The sequence below is a fragment of the Clarias gariepinus genome, chromosome 23 (assembly GCF_024256425.1).
Source record: "Clarias gariepinus isolate MV-2021 ecotype Netherlands chromosome 23, CGAR_prim_01v2, whole genome shotgun sequence".
In the NCBI taxonomy this organism is placed as follows: Eukaryota; Metazoa; Chordata; class Actinopteri; order Siluriformes; family Clariidae; genus Clarias; species Clarias gariepinus.
In genome coordinates this window covers 17,633,012-17,656,309 of record NC_071122.1, presented here as the reverse complement: position 1 = coordinate 17,656,309, position 23,298 = coordinate 17,633,012, and the positions used below count along the sequence as shown (strand labels likewise).

Genomic DNA, 23,298 nt, shown 5'->3' with positions numbered 1-23,298 from the left:
CACATCTTGCATCGTTTGTTACTATTTATCAACATTTACTCATGTCTTTCCAGAAATCCTGCTGTTTCCTGACGTAAAGGAGGCGAATATTTTCCCGACATGTGTGAGATCACTTATAAGTTTAACCTTTAAACCTCAGCCATATGTCCCACATTTGTCTGGAGAAAGAATAAAACAGTCATGTACCTCAATTCCAGTTTGTCTACACCTCTGATAGTGGCATTTAGTATATTTTCTCTAAGATCAACATAGAAGGAATTCAGGTTCATCTAAACACATGTTCTGCCACTAGCAAACTAAAGCTGTTATTGTCAAAGGTGCTCAGTTTAGCCTGGTTTTAAGAAGCCTCATTGGTCATAAATATCTGTGAAGAAATTCCATAATCTGCTACACTAATGTTACATAATAAAAGAATTTCTAACCATTTTTCGCATATTAGCACCGTGAAAAAATCTGTATTTCTTTAGAACTGATAAGTTTAATCTACCTTTTTTATTATTAAATTAATATGTTGCTGATTCAGAATCAAGTCACACTTATAAAATTATTTAGGTAAAAATTACAAATATTAAATTCTTTACTATTTACTAATTGCTTAAAAAAACACCACGGCTTTTGCAGAAAATAAAAACTGCTTTCATCTTCTGCAAAAACTCTCATTTTTTCGAGACAACTGCATTGTTTTATTTTGATTATATGGCTGGTAGGTGCATTACCACTACCTAATGGACTGGAGGTTTAAGCAGAAGATTGGTCGAAAACAAAATCAACTACACAAATTTTTTCAAGCATTCAAGTTACAGTAAGTCTTCTACATACGAATATTCGAGTTACAAACTTTCGAAGATATGAACATGCATTCGCACATGTAAGCTCACAGAATTTAGATCACATGTCTGGTGTACATTGTCACGTGCGTGCAGTGTGCATCCTGTACGAGTGCAATACAAGCCCAGTATTAAGCCCAGCTTACTGTATTAGATACTTTTATTCATTTTTAGAAGATTTAAGCTTTAAAATCAGATAGTAAATGTTAAGTTTGCTTTTAAATCTATTCGAATGAACTAATTTATAACTCTAATTAAACTGAATCAACAGTCTACCTACAGTATGATTCGCAGCTTTAATGTGTGTAAAAATGTTACATATTGGTAACAAAAACAAAGTATGTTCAGTAATAACTTGGCTCCGGCTACAGGATGAATACAGATGTTCTTTGGCCTGGATGTTATTGGAGAGGGGGCGGTTTTTTACCATCGCATTGGGGGATTTTGTTGACATGATCTGGCAACATCGTACAGTAAAGTGTGGGCGAGAAAGGTCTAGCGAAAATATAGTTAATATGGGAGTGTATTCGTGTATTTAAGTTTTTTACTCAGGGATGGGCCCAAATATAACATCATAGAGCATTTATGAACTTTTTTTTGCACTAGATGTTTCAGGAGGGTCCAGAAATACAAATCTCTTGACTAAATACTAAACTAACTGAACTAAATAAATGTCTATATTAATATTATTGTAAACATGTAAATATGCTTTTGTTTATTGAAAGAAATCCCTATAGATGGGAAGTGTTAAACATATTCTACAGTCAAGGACAAGATTTTAATAACTGCTACAGAGACGCACATCACTGATAACAGATACTGCATGCAAATATCATAAAGTTGCTTATTAAGCATGCTTTAATTCATTCAATGGCCTCTGGTAAGTTGTTTCATATTTTTTCTACTTCATATCTCAGTGTCTTCATGAGGATTTTAATGTCTGCTCTGATGCTGGGGCATGGCGGCTCCGTGGTAGGCTGTGGCTTGGATGATCCACTATGGCGACCCCTTTTGTGGTGAGACAAAAAAACAAGAAGGAAAAACATCTTTCAGTCTAATGTGTGTATTTGTGTGTGAGAGATTAATTGCATACCTAATAGTTTATACATATATAAATAAGAGACATGCTACTCAAGACGCTTTTTTCGGGGGGCAGTTTGATTTAGGTTCATGGTTTTACATAAGGATATTAGTTCTGATTATATTTTACGAAATAGAAAGCTCCGGTTTAGGCCGCACTCATTTAGGGGTCAAAGTTGACTTCAAATACAGGGGCAAATATTAGGAACAATATTAAATAGATACACATAGCATAGGATCGCATTCCATTCTAGTGTGAGTGCGAAGGAACATGAGCATGTGTGTGTGTGTGTGTGTGTGTGTAGTTCTGAAAAAAGCCAGAACAAAAGCCTATGTTAAGACTTTCGTCTAATAGCCCATCAGGGATTTATATCCTTGGCTAAGAATATGCTCATCTCATGTGATGGAATGCTTTCTCTTTTTCGCCCTCTCATCTCCGTCTCTGGCTCAGACGTAAGAGAACATTTATTCAATCTCAGCAGGACTTAAAGCTCAATTCCGGCCATTTTTCATTCATCCATTATCACCCTTCAGAAGGGCCCTATCAGGGGAAATACTGTCCTTTAAAGCAGGTGAAAAATGATATCTTAAGCTTCAGCTCTGAAATTCTCTAATTAGACTTCTCATCACTAGAGATTGTCATTGAAATGAGCCATGGCAAGTGTGGATTAAAGTTCGATTTGAACTGCCTCACCATCTTTTTTAAGGGAGTCGTCCTCTCGGATCACCGTGATGGGCCCAAGCATCATGCAGCACCGTACAGAAGTCTTAAACCATCCCTCGTTTCTTTATATTTTGCCTCTGTAAAGCCAGACCTTTGTTGTTTTAAGGAATAGTTTTTCAGGCTTCCTGAAGGACTTTTTTGGCTCAAGGTATTGGCTCGTATTTTCAGTCCAGTCCCTGTACCTACAGTAAGCAGTTACAGAGGAATGTTTTTGGTTCGTTAAGCCACACAGTGACCTATGAATCATTCAAGCGTAAAACATCTAACATACTATAGGGCATGAACCAGTGAGAAGCAGGTGCAGATGATGGTGATTAGCACACTGCTGGTGCTGAGTTCTGAGTGGTTAGAACAGATGAGAGGGGAAAAGAGGTTGCTGCTGAGGATGTAACAACTCATTTTTAAATGATATATTTTGGCACTTTACAGCCTGTCGCAATAAAACATTTGTTCCTTTTTTTTTCAATTTATGTAATTTATTTTCATTTAATATAAAGAAATAAGGTTTGGTGGTTAGCATTGTCGCCTTGCAACCTGAGTCTAGGTTTTGCAAAGTTCTCCCCGTGCTTAGTGGGTTTCCTCCGGGTATTCCAGTTTCCTCCCACAGTTCAAAGACATGCAGAACTGGCGTTCCTAAATTGCACGTAGTGCATGAATGAGTGTGTGACTGTATGTGTGTCCCGCGATGGATTAGAACCCCATCCAGGGTGTATCCCATCTTATACCCTAAATCTCCTGGGATAGGCTCCAGTCCCCCCGCGACCATGTATACAGGATTAAACGGTATAGACAATGAGTGAGTGATGAAAAAAATTTAGGGATGGCTCAAGACTTTTCCGCTATACAGGATAATGTGTCCCTTTTCTTACTCAATAGCAGCACATAGAAAAGCGCAATTCATAAGATTTGGCACACTGATTTGTACTGTCTGAAAAAAATCTTCTCATCGGTTTTTGGGTGTGCTACATAATCCCTCTTGAACTATCAACAGGCCAAAGTTGAACACATTTGAGCCTATAACTGTTTGAATCTCAGGATCTTTGGGGCGTGGAACCAATTCGACCTTATTGAAGTGGTTTGTTAGTACAATAAACATATTAACCATGGTTTGTTACTGTATATTGTTGTCCAACTTGGTAGGGTGTTGGTTTAAGACCACACCATCAGGGTCCCCAAGGCATGCTGTAATTAAAATATATTCAGGAAGTCAGGTTTTTTTTTTTTTTTTAATTCTAAGGTATTACATCGCTGACCTTCAGCTCCAGTCTCTCCACTTCATCCTTGAGCTTAGGTTTACTGTCTGTGCTGAGTTTCTGTTTCCCCATGTCCTCTGGTTTCCTCCTACCTCTCAAAAAATGCGATGGAGTGGCTGGTCTAGACGTGAATGTGCATGTGGATGTGCATTCCCAGGATAGGCTCCTGTTTATGAAGATGAATGAGCAAATTAATGATCTTATGCTACTCCTATACTGAGGAATGTTCTGTGAGTTTGATTGTGATGGGCTGGGATGCTACAGTATATTGTGTTTTTTTTTTTTTTTCTCGACGATATGATTTAATATGTTTACAATTTAGTATAATACAATTTTGATATGATATAGTACAATTACAAGGATACCTGTGCTTTATTTCTTTTTTACGGCACTGGTTTGATTAAATATGTAAAGAACAACCATATATGCAGAAAAGCGCACACAAGCAGTGGCTGGGGTTTGGGCATTGAACTCAAACATGGTGACATGATAGGCGAGAAACTTAGCACTGAGCCACCAACGTCCGTCATCAGTCCGTGGAATATTTGGCCAAAAGTCTAAATCAAGATGTTTTTTCTGGCGAATGTGAGACGAGCCTTTGTGTTCTTTTTGGCCCGCGATGGCTTTCGACTTGGAAACGTCTTTTTTCACGACTTTTTCCCCCACAATGAATGGATAGATAATCACAGTAAACAATGAAAGTTTTCTTTGAAAACTGCATTTTGATTATCTTTTGTTTCATGATCTGAATCATTTAAGTGTGACAAATGTACAAAAAAAAAACCCCAGCAGTGTATGTTCAGCTTTTGCATGGTTGTGTTTTTAGTAATAGTGTGTATTAAGTCGTAGCCCTTGAGTGTGAGTCACAGAGAACTGAGTCATTGCCCTGTGCAGCCTTGTGGCCTAGAAACAGGAGCGCCATTACTCACTGCATTTTGGATTCATCAGGAGATTAGGGCTTGTGTGTAGTGTTAGACAAGCATATATTCTTTATGCCTGTGTGTTATAGGAGCAGAATGTGCTGTTTCAGGGTGGAGTAGTCATCCCTGCCTGAATCACCTCACCTTTGACTCACTTCTAGCTCCCCGGTGTTAGACTGCTAGACCTCCAGCCTGACGTCTTTACTCCATTCGTCCTCTTCTCAAAGCATTTTCTTAACGTCTCGACTTCGTCCCTCTGTCCACCCTGTCTGTGAAGCTCTCTGTCATTAAGGGGCCAGGATGTGTATTTTTAGCCACCTGAAGGCTGAGTCATTTGTTTTAATGTCTAAACAAGGATCAGGCCTGCAATAAGGTGTTCTTTTTTTATCTGTCACCTCGGACACGCAAACACGCATACGCGAACGCACACGCTGTTTTTCTCTCCGTACTGCACAGCTGGGAGTTGGTTAGAGACGGACAGCTCATCTCTTTTGAGATGTGTGACCCGTAAGTTAGACAAAGGCTAGCATAAATAATTTTACACACACACACACACACACACTGTTGTCCTACTATCATATGGGGCATATTAGACTCTGATCAAAATGTTGATCACGTCAAAGAGGATCAATGTGTGCAGTCCAGTTCTAGAAAACGAATGGTTATGACTATAACCTCTGTTCCCTGAAGGAGAGGAACGAGGTACAACACATATAGTATGGGATATCACGCCCTCTCGTGTCCTGGCTGAAGCCACCTTTATTCACGCCGTAAAGGCAGGCAAACCTGTGGTGACGTAGGTGTAGCCCCGCCTACACCTATAAACCATCGTCGCCACGGTTGACCCTCAGTTCGATAGCCGCTCTTCGCCGAGCGTAACTATGAGGCGGGGCAGCAATGTGTTGTACCTCGTTCCTCTCCTTCAGGGAACAGAGGTTATAGTCATAACCATTCGTTCCCTTTCAGTCGATTCACTCGGTACAACACATATAGTATGGGACATATATTCACGCCCCGCCGAGTATCTATCAAAGTTAGTCACAAGAACCCTGACAGCTACTCTACTGCATTATGGACCCCGCAGAGAGGACACAATGAGCCACCGAGGGGGCCGTTATATCAAGTCGGTAGAACCGGACAAAAGTGTGTGGTGAGGACCAACTGGCTGCCGCGCAAATCTCGCCCACAGACATTCCTTTGAACAGAGCCCATGATGTTGCCATAGCTCTCGTTGAATGTGCTTTCACACCCAGAGGCAATGGGACACTCTTGCTACTATAAGCTAGTGTAATAGCCTCCACAATCCAATGGGAAAGCCGCTGTTTAGACAGCGCTTTACCCTTTACTGGACTGGCAAAGCAGATAAACAGTTGATCACATAAGCGCATATCTACTGTACGGTCCATGTACACTCGTAGTGCACGTACGGGGCACAAATTATGCAATTTTCTCTGCTCATCAGAAGCAAAAGGAGGAGGAAAAAAGCTATAAAGGTCAAAGACCATAGAGCTATAATCAGTGGAGACGACCTTCGGTACATAGGCCGCGTTCGGCCGTAGAGTAACCTTTAACCCATTAGCAGCAAACTGCGTACAGGATGGATGCACGGATAAAGCGTGGAGATCGCCCACTCGTTTAGCAGATGCTAAAGCAAGAAGAAGTGCCGTCTTATATGAAAGAATTTTCATATCTATAGACTCAACTGGCTCAAAAGGAGGACCACAGAGGGCCTCAAGCACTAACAATAAATCCCAGGACGGAACACTGGACCTCGTAGTGGGTCGCAGACGTCGCACTCCCTTTAAAAACCGTACTGCCAGCGGATGAGCCCCTGGTGACACTCCGTCAAAACCAACATGACAGGCTGATATAGCCGCCAAGTACACTTTAATAGTAGAGAAGGAAAGGCCTTTCTCTAATAGTTCTTGTAGAAAAGACAAAATCTCCACCATGGAGCACTGAAATGGAAGAACATTATGTTCTTGACACCATTGCTCAAATGCTCGCCACTTGTAAGCATATAAACCTCTAGTAGACGAGGCCCGAGCACTTTGGATTGTCTCAATCACATTCGGGGGAAGCCCTTTTGCTAACAAATTGGACCTTTCAACAGGTAAGCGTGCAAGTTCCACAGCTCGGGACGCGGGTGCACTACCTCTCCCCCTGCCTGAGACAGAAGGTCCCTGAGGAGAGGAAGTTTCCATGGTTCTGCTGCTAGCAGGCTGACTATCTCTGCGTACCACAACTTCGCCGGCCAATGAGGTGCCACCAGGATTAGTGACAGGCCCTGCTGACGTACCCTCTCTGTGACAGGCAGAATCAGTTCTACCGGAGGGAAAGCATACAATAGAGCTGGGGGCCATGAGTGTGCCAGCGCATCGATCCCCAGTGGGGCATTGCGATCCGTTATGGAGAAGAATAGTGGGCAGTGAGCATTTTCTTTGGATGCAAAAAGATCCACTGCTGCCCTGCCGAAGCGCTCCCAGATCTGAGCTACCACCCATGGGTGTAATCTCCATTCCCTCACAAGCGGGCCCCCTCTGGATAGAAGGTCCGCCCCCAAATTCAGGTGCCCTGGAATGTGAGTGGCCCTGAGTGACAGAAGATGAACACTGGACCATAGCAATAGAGAATGAGAGAGTTTCAGCAGGGGAAGTGAACGAGTCCCCCCTTGTCTGTTTATATACGACACCACTGTTGTATTGTCTGTCCTGATTAGAACATGATGGCCTGTTAAAGCCAGACGAAAATGACTCAGGGCTAAGAACACTGCTAACAGCTCCAAATAGTTGATGTGAAGCCTGCGTTGTTTCTGTGACCACGCCCCCCTGATCGCAGAGCCGTCGCACAGAGCGCCCCAGCCGCTGAGGGAGGCATCTGTTGACACCACTTTGCGAAACGATACCCTGCCTATCGGAGAGCCCTGACGTAATAGCCTGGGTTCCCTCCAGGGCAGAAGGGCTGACATGCATGACGGTGTCACCGTCAGCCTCCTGTTGAGGTGGCGCGCCGCACATAGGCGGTGAGAGCGCACCCAGCGCTGAAACGCACGCATGTTCAACAGCCCGAGAGGCACCACAGTGATCATAGACGCCATCATTCCCATTAGTTGTAAAAACACTCGGAAACGAAGTTTGTGTTGCAACTGAAACAGAGCAAGGCAGCGCTGAAACGCGGCTATTCTGTGCTCTGAGAGACGTGCTCGGCTGGTAACGGAGCATATCTCCAGACCCAGGAATGAACACTGTTGACTCGGAATCAGTGAGCTTTTCTGCATATTTACTGAGAACCCTAAAGTCTGAATGTGAGACAGAACTAGTGCTGTCTGTTTCTCTGCCTGCTCGCTTGAGCTCGCTATCAGTGCCCAGTCGTCTAAATAGGCTAATATGCGAATGCCTTTCTCCCGAAGAGGAGACAGCGCCGCCTCGGCGCACTTCGTGAACGTTCGGGGAGCTAGTGACAGGCCGAACGGCAGCACTAGGTACTCGTAGGCCACGCCCTCGAATGCAAACCTCAGAAACTTTCTGTGGCGCGGAAAGATCGCTATATGAAAATAAGCATCTGTGAGATCGATCGTAGTGAACCAATCTCCCGGGCCTATTGCATTTAGCAGTTGCCTCAGAGTAAGCATTTTGAACTTGTACGTTCTTAGAAACGTGTTCAATATTCTCAGATCCAAAATAGGACGCAGTCCTCCCCCCCTCTTCGGAACGACAAAATACCGGCTGTACCAACCTGAGTTCGCTTCCGAAGGAGGCACCACTTGAATCGCCCTTTTGCTCAGAAGAGAATTTATCTCTTCCCGAAGCACCGCTGCGGCGTCGTCCGACACCTCGGTGTTGATTATGGAAGAGAAGCGCGGTGGCTTTACGCGAAACTGCAGTCGGTATCCCATAGCGACTGTGTTTTGCACCCATGTCGAGACTGCGCATGCGCGCCACTCGAGAACGTGGGACGCCAACCGGCCCGCATTGGTTTCTGAAAGGGGTCTGCTGCCCCCTGGCGTTTCGCCAGAGTGCAGCCTCATCGATGGCACTGGGCTTTTTTGTTTTGCAACATTGTAAACAGGAAAATTCTTTATTGGTTTCAATAATGTAACATTCACATGATTTACAAAATGCACCATTTTTGGGGCAATCACACTGCAAACATCGAGGGTACTTGCTGTAAGTCCCTGAGAACTTTTTAACACGCCCCAACTGGGGTTCATAACTCGAACATAAACACTTGTGTGTGAGGGGGGGGGATTGTGCTTGGGAGACTGTGTTAGGGAAGTGCAGCGCCGTTTGGGACTGATTTCCTGAACATAACGTAGCGGCCTCTTGGGCGGCATTGAGAGAGGAGAAGCAGTGTCTCCCTGCTGCCAGAGCTCCTCTCTCTTTAAAATCTGAGCTAGGAGGAGTGAGGATTCTTCCTCCTAGTCGCTGAATCCTTTCGGACGCCTGGTGGGGGGCCCATACCCCAGGCCGACTGCCGTGGGTTTTGCCTGGGAGGCTGTTGTTTCACCGGTCGAGAGCTCGAGCTAGCTGCCGGCGGTGGTCTCTTATGAGGTGGTCGCGGAGTGGTCATACTTCGAGCCTGTTTGGGCTTCACCTCTCGTCGCGGAATAATGTCTCGCAACGCTTCGGCCTGTTTCCTTCTGAAGTCAAACTTTGCCTGAATGGCATCGAGTGACTGGCCGAACAAACCCTCAGCAGACAGCGGTTCGTCCAAGTAGACAGCCCTGTCTCTATCAGGAATGTCAGAGAGCGTGAGCCATAAATGCCTCTGTGCTACTACTGCGCTCGCCATCCCTCTTCCGAGGGAAAGAGCCGCACAACGAGACATGCGCAAAATGTAGTCTGTCGCTGTCCTGACCTCGTTAAGCAGCGCACAGAACGGGCTCTCCTGAGGCACCAGTGAGCCGAGCTCTGCCAAACACATTGCCTGATATGTTTGAAGCAGCGTAGCGGAATTGAGCGCACGAGCAGTGCCCGCTTGAGCGCGATAAATTTTCTCCAGCTGGGCAGAGGAGAATCTACAATGTTTAGACGGAAGGAGAGTAGGTCCAGACACTCCATGATTGTGCGAGGGTGCCAAATAAGCAGCCAAAGATGGCTCCATTGGCGGTGGGCTAACTAGTCCTGCCTTCTCAGCTCCGTCTAATTCCAAATATTGTCCGTAACCGGGCACTGATACACGGGTCGACAGCGGCTTGCTCCATGACGACGTTAATTCGCCGACAAAGTCGGGAAACATGGGCAAGCAGTTCTTAACTGTTGTCGGTTCAGGAGGAAGAAAAAATCCCGCGAACCTTGACGGTTTTTGAGCCGGCTGCGGGGAGGGCCACTCCACCTCCAGCTTCTCAGCCGCTCGGCGGTAGAGAGCAAAAAATGAAGTGTCGTCCCGAGCGGTTAACGCAGTAGCAGCGGAGCTCTGAGCAGGCGGCACAATTTCATGCTCGTCCTCCGACAAGCCATGTATCTCTAGGCCGATGTCGAGCACGTCATCGTCCTCGAAAGCATGCTGCTCGGTGCCTGGCTGCTGGCCAGCGCTGTAGGAGAGCCCACGGTCCTCCGAACCCTCGAGATACTCCATCTGGTCCGCCCAGCTAGGTGCGGGGACTTCTGACGGAAATTCCTCGTCAGCAGACACAGGCGAAGCTGGGACTGCTGATTCGGAAAGGAGGGGGTCCTGCTGAGCGACTGTATTTCTCCCCAGGGTCCTTTCCACGAACGTGACCCGTCTTTCCAGCGTTGAACGCCGGAGCTGGCGACAAAGCTCACATGACTCTGGCTCAGCTAGAGCTCTCCTAGCATGGAGAATCCCCAGACAGACGGGGCACGCTTCGTGCTGGTCCTTCTCGTGCAAGGAGAAGCCGCACTCCTGAGGACAGGGGCGAACAGCGGACCTCTTCTTAGCTACATTAGCTTGCATGCTCATCTTAGCTAGCGCTGTTAGCACAGCTAAACAGAAGCCAACTAACTGAGATGTTGCTAATGTTCTGACTGTCAGAAAACTTAAAAGTCAGCGCCCCGCGGGTAGACGACTCACCAAAATGAGGCTGTTGTCGCTAACGCCAACAAGAGCAGTTAAGCTGATTTTAAGCGCAGTCTTTCAACGTAAAACGTAGAGTTTACTAGCAGCACCTAGAAAACTCTACGGAAAAGGTGTTCACAGCGAGGTGAAGAGCGTAAGAACTGAGGGTCAACCGTGGCGACGATGGTTTATAGGTGTAGGCGGGGCTACACCTACGTCACCACAGGTTTGCCTGCCTTTACGGCGTGAATAAAGGTGGCTTCAGCCAGGACACGAGAGGGCGTGATATCCCATACTATATGTGTTGTACCGAGTGAATCGACTGAAAGGGAACGTTTCATTTTCCGAATGCCATGGCACTGACAGGGTTAAATCACCTTGACTTGCTGCGGTCGTAAAGCCTGAAATGGACCAGATTATGGAAACGCTGTTAGACTGTTTCCCAAAAGAAAAAAAGAAAAAAAGGTTCTGGTGGTAAGCGTGTAAGCAGCGGGTGGTTCTATTTGTGTGTGAGAATGTGGAGGGTGTTTAATTTAAAACTGAAAAGCGCTGCGGTTTTCTCTAAGACTGGTTCTTGTTAGTGTATAAAGCCATAACTGTGTGACTCTGTGACGACTGTGTTTTATTTTGTTTCTCATACTAATAAGAAGCTGGCCTTTTGTCACTGCTCGTATTTGAAGTTGAATGAAAGAACGATTCGAATAGATTTGTGGAGGAGCAGAATGAATGCATGCTTCCAGACATTTTAAGTTTGACACTAGAATGAGATTGACATCATTCCATGCTTTTGTGCCATGTAAAACATGCTGAGTAAGCCCACTTCATCTTGGTTTTGGATTTGGAAATAGGGTTTATTCCTGAAGCCTGGTGCGCATAGGCCAGACGAGTCATCCTTCATCATATTCCTGACAGGTAGATGTTTGCGTGTGTGTGGTGTCATTACGAAAATAATTCAGGTGTGAATGCTTGGCCCCTATACCATTTTTTGGCTCTGGTAGAATGCTGGACTGGTTCCCTCGTCCTCTTGGAGGCAAGAGTCACTACGAATCAACTAGCGATGGGAAACACCAGAGACCTCAACATACAATGAGTGGAGCAGTTGTAAAGTGCTCGTCCTGTCATCCGGGGATTGTTAGTTCAATTCCCAGGTGATGCTGTAGCCTCTCGCAGCTGGGGCACAGAGGGAGCTGATTGGCCGAACTCTCTCAGCGGTGTGGGATATCCCCGCTACTCGGGGGCGAATCGGCATCTACTGAGGTTATCGTGATAATATTGTATCGTAAGGTATCTGGTGATTCCCATTGGTAGTGACTATTGCCTCCAAGCATATCACCAGAGAAAAAGTGATTTTTATAGAATCACTGCATTTCAGTGATACATTTCGATCCTAATGGGAGTGGTCTCCCAGTGTAAGTATGTATCCAATGTTGTAAACATTAAAGCACTTTTTGTAAGTCGCTCTGGATAAGAGCGTCTGCCAAATGCCTAAATGTAAATGTAAATGTCTCTTACAAAATGACTCCTCCCACATTTAAAGGGGGTAAAAAAGCTAAACTGAATGGTTTGATATTTGTGACGAATGTTCTGTGGTCTTCCCCAAGACAGGATTTTAATCTTCAATACTTTGTGACTTGGTAGACAACGTGCTCCATCGTCACTATCAGAACACCATCAGAACACCATCATCATTAGTGGTAGAGGGTGTATATGAAATACTTTGCTTATAAACAACCAGATAACAACTTAAATATATGCAAGGCAAAACATTTACTTAAAAATGTTTAATAGAGATGTGAATCGTAGGGAGATTATCCATTCTACTTCTTCTGTTTACGGTCTGGTTTATTTTAAGGAGCTACAGTATATTAAACCAACTGTTCATGAAAGGTTGAAGCAATACTGTTGCAAAATGCGAGTATTTGGGAATGTTGTAAGTGGTTTGATTTTCTGCAAAAGTTGTGGAATATTTTAAAGAATTCTTAATTGTAGATCATTTACCATTTATGAACGTATCTAAATAATTTTTAAAAAGGTGACTTAATTTCGAATCGGAAACTGATTTCGCAATTCGGTTACATTTGAATTGAATGGAAAACACCACCAAATGATTAATTAATACCACATCTCTAATGCATAACCATTAATTATTAGTAGTTTCTGGTTATAAATAAAGCATCAGTGTGAAGTGGTTATGTTTTCTTACTAAAGTGGCTCTTTCTATTACCTCTGGTGTCTAAAAGCGCAGTCTCTGAACTGACGAGAACGTTCTGTGCCTTTAAAGGTTGTTTTTGTTGTGAAAAATCTAAAAATAAAAATCTGTGTAAGATTTTTGTGTACCTTTTGCTTTAAAGTAAAACTGCTTTCAGTCAATAAAAAGTACATATCTAGTTATATTCATAAGTGCATACGCCTGGCCAACAGCAACCACAACATTTTTTATTTAAAAAAAAAAGAAAAAAAAAAGTTGCTGAGTCACTGAACAACAGCCAGAGAAGAGCTTGCAAATGATTGGTTCATTGTATTATTTTAGAGAGCGTGATTATGCACAGCCCTTCCTGACGCAACCCACCCATTTTACCTGTGCTTGGGACTAGCACACTGGTGATTCTGGTGGCTGGGATAATCTCTAATATCATAATAATAATAATGTTTTCATTTTTTCTTGGACTTTTTCCTTTTCATGTGGTTATTTATGGATATAGGATTGAGGGCCTTGCCCAAGGGCTCAACGGTGGGAGACTTTGGGCACTAGACAGGGTAAACACTGGATGGGGTGCCAATACATCACAGGGCACAATCATACACACACTGATTAACCTACTGTGGTCAATCTGAAGATACTAATCAGTCCAATCTGCATGTCTTCAGACTGTGGGAGGAAGCCCGCCAAGCACAGAGAGAACATGCAACCTCTACAAACACAAACCAGAGGCAGGAATCAAACCCTCAACCCTGGAGGTGCGAGGCAACAGTGCTAACCACTACGCCACCATGCAATCTATCGGCTGTTTGTTTGTTTATTATTCCAAAGACTTTCCAAGTCTTTGAAGTCTCTCCAAGTTAACATAGAACCAGCATGATTATTAAAAACTGTCTACAAAGCCATCCAAGCGCCAATCCGAATACTAGAGCTTTCGGTGTTACATTTTATTCTCCAGATGTCTTTCATCGTCCTATGTTTTAACTTTCTCTAGCGCGAGCCGCCTTGTGCATTTCTGCGGAAAACCGACACTCGCTGCAAACGTGGCAAAGCCAAACGTGTATACATTAGACCTCTGGTTTTTATAGGTGGCTTAACAGAACAGTGGGGGTGGTAGCAATTACCACCGCGTTAGGTCTTTCAAACTCTAAACGTATGAGTCTCATAGTGAAATGTGGTCATGTGATTGTTTTCATTAGGATGAAGAGAACGAGAAGCGAGGGCCTACTGCAACTTTTTAGCAGCTTGAGGGATTTGACATGCATAAATGCAAACAAAAAAAAAAGAACTTCATTTTTGTTCGAACAGGTCAAACATCTGGAAGTTTGAAAAGGGCTGAATGAAAAAATATTCAGTCACACTAGATTAGTTTTTGCATGACCTCAATGGCTTCCCAAGAACAACAGCGCTCTACTAGTTTAATGTATGCTTTTATTAAAAGTACTATTTCATATGCTTCAGGCTGTGGAGAGGAGGGTGTTAGTGTTTGTCTTCTGATGAAGTCCGAATTTCGGTCCGCTCTCATGATCTTCTCTGTGTGACCCAAAACCGGTGTACCGAGGTCAGGAAAACGTTCACCGGAATACTATAAAGTGTTATCATAAATTCTCCTTTCAAATTTTAAAGGGGTGTTTCTTTTGGCAGCAAAGGTGTGCTTTTCACTTAGTTTTTCTTTTCGTCTGCCGTAATTAGGATGTGGTGCTCATGAGTAAAATATACGCAGGTCTGGAAATAAGCTGCCAAGAACAACTTGCTGGGCGGTTTTGTGGAGGAACACTAGAACGTTTGTAGGCTGTAAACGTACGGGGAGTCTATGTCTGAACTTCAAAAAAAGAAACGAAGAGAACTGGAGGGATTGACCCGACCTGTACGCCATAAAAATAAAGAAGCAAATAAAGGATCCAGCACGGGTTTTTAATTAATTGAGTGAAAACAGTTGCCCACCGCATCGTGTCCAGAGCTGAAGTATTTGGTTTCGAATTTCTGTGAGCAAAGTGTGAAAGTGTGTTGCGCTGCTTTCGAGCGTTGAGCTGAGAAATGATTTTAAAGCATACACTAGGGGAATACACCGTAAAATATGGTGAATGTACTGTATGGCTGCAAACTTCTTTCTTACGAAGCAGTTGCCATGACTGAATGACCTTTTAATGCTTAACCGTCTGTGGTTAAGTGGAAGTGCAAAAGTTTTTTTTTTTTTTTTCGTGCTGGCACTTCACATCAACAATTCCGACTAGCGCCTTGGACAGTTTATTACTTAAACACCCAAGACAGCACTATGGCTTAATAGTTAAACTGTTGTCTTGCACCTCCAGGGTCCAGGTTCGATTCCTGCCTCAGGTCTGCATGTGTGAGTTTGTATGTTCTCCCCGCGATTGGTGGGTTTCCTTTGGGTACTCTGGTTTCCTTCCACAGTCCAAAGACATGCAGATTAGGCTAACTAGCATTCCCAAATTGAATATTCTACTTACTTATTGTCTATATTGCTGTATCCAATACATAGGGTCGCAGGGGCTTGGTGTATATCCCAGGCCTTAGAGCACAAGGCGGGGTACATCCTGGACAGGGTGCTAGTCTATCGCAGGGCGCAAATACACACACATTCACACACTCCCAGCAATTTGGGAACGGCAGTTGGCCTAATCTGCATGTCTTTGGACTGTTGGAAGAAACCGGAGAGCCCGGAGGAAACCCACCAAGTCCTGGGAGAACATGCACACTCCATGAACAGAAAGGCGGGAATCGAACCTGGGCGGGAATCGAACCGGGACCCCGGAGGTGCAAGGCGCCAGTGCTAACCACTACACCACCGTGCTGTGAATTTATTGCATTTTTTCTAAAACACCGATGAATTAATTATAATGAAACTACATTGACACTGACCAGGATAAAGCAATTAATAACGATGAATAAATGAATACGCTAAACGGATCTCAAGCAATCTGTACATTTTCATGTTAATGAACCTGGCCTTTCTGACCAGCTGTATTAAAAACTCCACTCATTTTGAATTTAAAGCACCGAATAATTGCATTTCTTTCTTCATTGGTCATTAAACTTTGTTTTTCATTTATTGACTTATTTCAACAAGTTCATGATGTTATCACTTCACTTCCAATCAAACCAGAATGTGTAAATGAGATCTCATTCTGACCTCTCTAACATCACTGTGTGGCTCCTCGCTGGTCTGATGAGCTGCCTTTAGTTTAAAACTGTACATCACTGCATGGGATTGGATTCGCCACGACAAGGGATATGCTGCAGACTCATTCTTTGAAAATTGTGGTCCTTCATACAGTACATCGATCATTTATATACAGTAAATATAATTCTTAAGGACAATTAAGTGTAATAATTTAAAGAAGGAGCTGAGAACAATTTGTGTTTGATGGAGGTGTGTTTATTATTTAAGCAATAATAGCATGTTGGCGAAGGCCTGCGGTGAATCCCTACCACGCTGATTTTTTTTTCATAATAACCACACAACTCACATGATATTGCTTTTGTACCATATAATATGTTTATTTTTTGTTTGTTTTTTTTCTCTTTGCTATAGGAAATAGATCTTGAACAATTCCATTAAATAATCAAATAAATAAAGGTGAGATGGGGAATTAGGAAGTGGGGAAATAAAATGAAAGTGAAAAAAGTATAGGATGTGCATAGGTATGGGTCGGAGCAATGTCCAGCTGGTATGACGGCACCAGGCAGCAGCAGGCCTAAGCTGTGGAAATGAGACCCGAGGCAAGCCACAGGTCCATGTTTGGTGGCGGTGGCGACAGATGAAAGTTGAGAGCGAAGAAGCCGATGTGGCTGTCACAGTCTGGTAGAGGCAGCGGCAGACCGGAGTTCAGGCGTAGAAGCCAATCACAGTTCGGCAGCTGTGCCAGCAACCCAGAGTTTGAGAGCGAAGAAGCCAATGTGCTGTTGCAGTTGAGTAGAGGCGGCACCAGACCAGAACTAGAGGCGTCAGAGTTGGTGCAGAAGCTCGAGAACTGGCCATAACTATAGGCAGTAGTGGTGAGGCAGCAGTCACAATTTATCAGCGGCTTATCCTCGGTAAGCTGCACAGTTGCAAAAAAAACACTCCTCAGCATCGAAGCATGAAAGAGCACACAAGCACACTATGGCGTTCACAGCACACCAGGCACCATCTCCATCCTTGATCCCCCGAACTGGCTCTCACAGCCTCTTATCCAGGAGCAGAGATTTTAAGGGACTAACTGGAGATTGGTACATTAGTTAACATAGTTAGTGTCATATCTAGTGCCCCCCCCCCCCTTAAGATTCCTGTTGATGGTGTGGCTGCAGTACTGATTGAGCTCATTGGATTTGGTTTGACCTTATGAGTGAGAAGGTAAAAAAAGTCAGGCAGTGCACCAGTCCCAGGAGTCTTGAGAGACAGAGTGCTGTTATACTGAATATTAGCATGACTGTAATGCAGACATAGGCACACATAGGCATGTTGCTTTTATACAACAGTTACTGTATACATAATTTTCCACCGTTTATTATCACCAGATTATGGTTTTTTTGATTATTCAACTTTGTAGTCCACCAACACATATCCTTCCACAACTGGTGGAACTAGTGTAAAGCTAGCGACCAACAGTTAGTGTAACTGGGCAGTCCTGAGAAACGTACAAGATTTACTTTAGTAGTCCACTTACTGTATCCCGCTTTGGAATATCAGTGAACTTCTGGTTTCCAGGCTTGAATTTACAATAGTGTCAAATGGAAAGCTATGAGACACTGCATGAGACTTCTTCCATAAATAATAAATACACCTCTCTTCACAATCTCAACGATTATACCTTCATCATCAGGCTTCGACTGAAAGGATATGTCCTATCATATGTGGGCTATAGAAAATTTATAAGCAAATTCAGTTATGAGAATTCAGCAGCTCTGAGGCATATATTTAATTGTACTGCTAACATCTGCTTAGTTATTATGGGATGGATATTACAAACATGTGGACTTGTTCCATCAAGACACATGGACTTAGCGAAAGCTCAAGTTCCCTGAGCTGGTGTAAATCTCCCACGATCTGAGACTCCTCTGAAACAAACCACTATCCTCTCAGTGGATTATGTGTCTTCATGGGAAGTGCATCTTTACGTGTTTAGGAATCATGTTTGAAATAACACACACTTCCATGTTCAATGGGAGCCTTTGGAAATCTACCATCAATAATTCCAGCAATAGTATTTATTTTACTATTCTTCAAAATCTGATTTAGGTGGAAAAACTAGATATTGGATGAGTGTAAAGTCCACAATTGTGCAGCTGTTGTGATTATTTTTGTATCCCTAAGCTATAAGAGAAGAATAATTGCACAGTAGAAGACATCATATTTTAACGCAGTGCCTGGGTGCAGTCACAATCATTACTGTTTTATTTTATCGTTTGCCTCTAGGTCAACCTCAGGCCAGGTCTACGCCCTTGCAGAAGTCATTAACCAGCCCCTCAGAGTCTGCAGCGCTTCTGAAAAACGGCAAGTCTATGAAACACCAAGTACACAGCAACGGTGTCAAGAACGGAGCAGCACTCTTGCGGGCGGCGTCTTCGACCTCCTCGTCTTCATCTGCGGCACATCATAAAAACCCTAAGAAGTTGCAGTCAAACCCGTCGATCAACAGTCAGAGGAGTAAAGGAAGCTCGAAATCGAACAGCTCGCAGATCCCTACAGAGGCCCAGGATGGTGGGTACAGTTTTCATTTACAGTCAATTTACAGTCTTTATTAGATTGAAGTTTCTGTCTACACTTCTTTTTATTTTGCTAGTACAGGGATGAAAGGAGTTTTTTTACATTATCATTTATACACCAGTAAACTGGTGACAGGATCATGGGGATCCAAGGCTTGGCCATGCCTGTGGGTAACAAAGGCCAGCCCATCTATTCCGATCTCACAGAAAAGCCAATGCAGCACAAATTGCTGAAAATGTCAATGCTGGCCATAATTGAAAGAGACGAGAACACTACCACCTGCCATGCATGGAGCCCAAAGCCGCCAACAAAGCCTACATACTATTCAGACCCCAATCCGATTAAGCACTCATAGAATGCGCTGGACAAATAAGTCAGATCCACGGAAACCATAACCCACAACCCACTTAATATCCTGCCCAACATCCCAACAACATCCTGTTGTTCAGTAGGGTTGGGTACTGAAAACCGGTGCCAATACGGCACCAGTACCTATATACCGGTATGTACCGGACCGAAACAGAACGCGAATTTCGGTGCGTCATTTGGTGCCACTTAAATGTCTGAACTGTCGATTGAAATATTTGTTCTCTGGATTTATATTTTTTTGTAGATTAATAGTTTATTAGATTAAATAAAAATATTAAAGGTACAAATTATCAGGAAATGAGAGACCATCCGCGATGCGCTTGAATGCAGCAACTAACGTTACACTTGGTCTGACGGCAGCAGGTGGTCTCCCGCTATCTTAGCTTGTTAAATGAAACTTTCGTTAAAATGCCTAAAACTAAATGGTCAAAAGTGTGGCCATATTTCACAAGAAAGGATTCCGACACTGCGACGTGCAGCAAATGTTTTACAGCAGTTGCGTGTAAAGGGGGAAACGCGTCAAATCTAATGAAACATTTGAGGGCACACGGAATTAACTTAAAAGCATGAGGCTGAAGTTAGCTCCTTATACGCAGCTTCCGCAGCCTTTCCGCAGGTTAGTAGTAGGCTAATATAATGTTATTACAAAATGCAAATCTACAATCAAAATAACAAATGGTTAAACGATTACATTAGTATTTGTAAAATACTAATGTAACATGGATTCTGTTTATAATAATGTCTTTTCAGTTAGTACTAGTAGTACTACAACAGTTTACATTTACCATTGCAAAGAAGGCTACGCATGTCCTGTGCAGTATGTGTCGTATTTTGCCAGAAAAGGCAAATATGGTGAAATTTCTGCAAAAGAATTGCTAAAATTTGAAGCAGTTTAATAGTTGGGTTAGGTGGCTTATGTTTTGTTGTTGTTTTTTTGTATTTACTTATATATTCATATATTCTTTAAAATTTTAATATATTGTTAAATTTTAAGCATTAAATTTTTTCAGACATCCACCATCATTTTCGGGCTTTTGTAAAGTATCGGTTTAGGCACCGTTTTGGCACCAATATCGAAAAAAACCCAAACGATACCCAACCCTAGTGTTCAAACACCACAACACCCAAGAACCCCACCATGCCTGGACCTATAGAGTCACCTCAAGGGGCCGGAGCCATCCCAAATCCTAGGTGTTTATAATGGTAATGTTTATAATATTATGGTTCAGCAGTGTGTATATACAGTACTGTGTATTGTTTCATTTGGCCACAACATCTGTTCTTCTTTCTGAGCAAAGTAGTATTACAGTCTTCATCAAATTAAATTTTATATTATATAACCTTAGGCATCCTAATTACATTGACCAAATTGAACCAACCTCGAGTCTTTTTTAAAGGCCACATGGCAATTTTGGAGCAATATCTCATAATTATTAAAAAAGATTTCAACAAAAGTGCTCATAAAATACAATCTTGTATGACCTGTCTCCTTAGATTCTATCTACCTTGCATAAATATTTTGAAAGTATCTGGTTTCAAATTTTAAATGTGAACATGCCAATTTTAACTATTTAGATGTTTTAATTTATGTACTTACCTTCGCTTCAATTTTCTGAAAATTCTGCTCCATCTTCATGCATTATCTTCTTCGTTGCCTTTTTCAAACATCTGTCAAGCAACCAACATTTCTGTTCACTGCCCAAGCGTATTTGATGTGCTTAGATGTTTACTTTAATCACTTTAATCACATCCATAAATCTTTAATTGATTTGTTTTCATAATTTTGTATCTTAAACCAGTTGGTCACTAGTGTCTTGGGCATTAATGTATTGAGCCAAACCGTGCAAATGGAACAAATTAAACTTTGTTAAAAATAACAATTCTGGAGGGAAACTCTTGTGTCCAGACCCCGTCCTGGGAACACTGGGCATTAGAATAAACTCCGGGTGGGACGCTGATATATCAGGCAGCTAGATGTACAGTACATGTATCTGTGTATGGCATTTATCCCAGTATGTTTTTGGGAGATGGAAGAAAGCTGAAAATCCCGATGGAAAGCCTCACATACAAAACTCTACAGAGATAGTAACCCCGGGATCAGAATTGAACGATTATCCGATTCATCCGATTACTTGATTAATTGGTTAAATTTTTGCTAGAATACTCAATTACTAAAATATTGGAACACAATATTAATAATTAAGTATGGCTTACACATTTTCATAACATGGTTTAATTTTTCCAGAATTTTCTCATCCCATTTCTGTGTTCCTCAGACTGCTGTGTGCACTGCATCCTGGCCTGCCTGTTCTGCGAGTTTCTCATGCTGTGCAACATCGTGCTGGACTGTGCAACATGTGGCTCGTGCTCCTCTGATGACTCGTGCTTCTGCTGCTGTTGCGCATCGGAAGAATGCGGCGACTGTGAGCTTCCCTGTGACATGGACTGCGGCATCATCGACGCCTGTTGCGAGTCAGCTGACTGTCTGGAGATCTGCATGGAGTGCTGCGGCCTCTGCTTCTCATCCTGAGCGTCCTATAGGGGGCACTGCATTGTTCGTCCAAAACTTCTAGAGAGAAGTTCTAAGTGGGAATCGGAGGGATCAGAGGACTGTTTACTGAGCTGCAAGGGTGGTTTGCCAAGGAGAAGCATGAGAAATGATGCGACCGAGGTCCAGGTCTCTTTTCCGAAGCCTGGTGATTGGGTTCCAGTTGAGTGTGCTTAAAGTCGGAGACGTTTATCCTTGTCCTCAGATTTCTAGCAAAAATTCTGGGACAATCGTCTGCTTTCATACTTGTCCTCCTGATTCTGATCTTCAGTAGCTCAGCTTGTTTAGAGGAAAAATCTTTCAGACATAGAACTTTGCTGTCATATGTTTTTCTTCAAATTCGTACACCTTTATCCAATGAATGAACTTCACCCGTTGCACCAAATCCCAAATGCATCCATGTGAAACTTCATATTGTAGTTAATGAAATCATTGAGGAAGTTTATTGACTAAACAAAGTTAAACTTTGCAGGTGCTTTAAAATTTCCTAAGGATCGGATTGGATTTTTTTATACCAACAAAAATCTGCACATTATTATTTTATTTAGCCCTTAACAATCCCATGTTACATTCCAAAAATTAAAGAATCATGCTTGAATGAGTTCACTCACTGACTTTTTTTTTTTTTTTTTTTTAGTACGATGTCATCTTTTTGAACCAACTTCAGTGTATATTCTCCAGGAAACTGTAACCAGATTTGACTTCATCGGTTTGGCTATGCTGATGGCACTTTCTCCGACACAACGTACTGCAAAAAGGGTTCCCTCTTTATAGGCACGGTTACTGTAGTACTCTGCTGTCCATCAACTGTGAGCACAGAACTGAAATGGACGTAAGCTGGAGAAAAGGCCGTTTATTTTAATATTTTATGCAATGCACGGGTTTGATAAACTAAGTCTGTGTATTTACTCATGTGAACCGAGAGATGTTCCACTCTCTTTATCCCATCCTGTGATTTTTTTTTCCTTACTGTCTATGTTTCTGTTAACAAGTATTAATTCCTCTGATTTCCAATTGTTCCTTAATGCTGGAGATTTGTTAAACCCTGATTAACAGGCCCAAAGTGCTGTGCAAGCATGTCTTGACCCGCCCAGTCATTTTGTCATATTTTGTGTCCGAAGAGGCAGAATTTCTTGTATTTTTATTCTGGTCTTGAGGAATAGTTCTGAAAGAAGCCACTCATTTTAGGCTCTCATTTTCAGTCATGTCCCTTAGTAACCGATGTTCCAAAAAACAAACAAACAAAACAAAACCTTGAGGCATGAACTAGTGAGAATAATGATCAGCCCGATGATTAGTGTACTGGTTAGGCTGAATGCTGAGTGGTTGAAACAGACGAGAGGGGAAATGAGGTTGCTGCTGAGGTTGCCACACAAACAGGCAGTTACAAAACTGTCTATCTTTAGGCACTTTGCGGTCTGATAAAGTAAAATATCTCTTTAATTTAATCTGCAGTACCAGTCAAACGTTCTGACACACCCTCTAATTCCATTGTCTTTCCTGATTTTTATTTCTTTCTACATGGTAAAACAATGCTGAAGGCGTCCATACTGTACCTGTATTATGCAATAATCTCCTTTGAACAGTTGATACTGAGGTTTGTCTGCTACTTACTGTATGCCCCGTAAAGGCTCAGAACAGCTCTAATCTGC

At 42.9% G+C, this 23,298-nt stretch overlaps 1 protein-coding gene across 2 annotated transcripts in view; it reads left to right on the top strand.

The window, feature by feature from the left end:
* mdfi (MyoD family inhibitor) overlaps positions 1 to 22,259 on the top strand; it is a 55,540-nt gene extending 33,281 nt beyond the window's left edge. For both annotated transcript variants that reach the window (XM_053483558.1, XM_053483559.1), the window contains 2 exons: positions 18,439 to 18,723; positions 21,375 to 22,259. In XM_053483558.1, coding sequence (XP_053339533.1) covers positions 18,439 to 18,723; positions 21,375 to 21,628 — 539 coding nt within the window. In that variant the 3' untranslated portion in view covers positions 21,629 to 22,259. The remainder of the gene's footprint in view (positions 1 to 18,438; positions 18,724 to 21,374) is intronic.
* Positions 22,260 to 23,298: the final 1,039 nt, after the last annotated feature.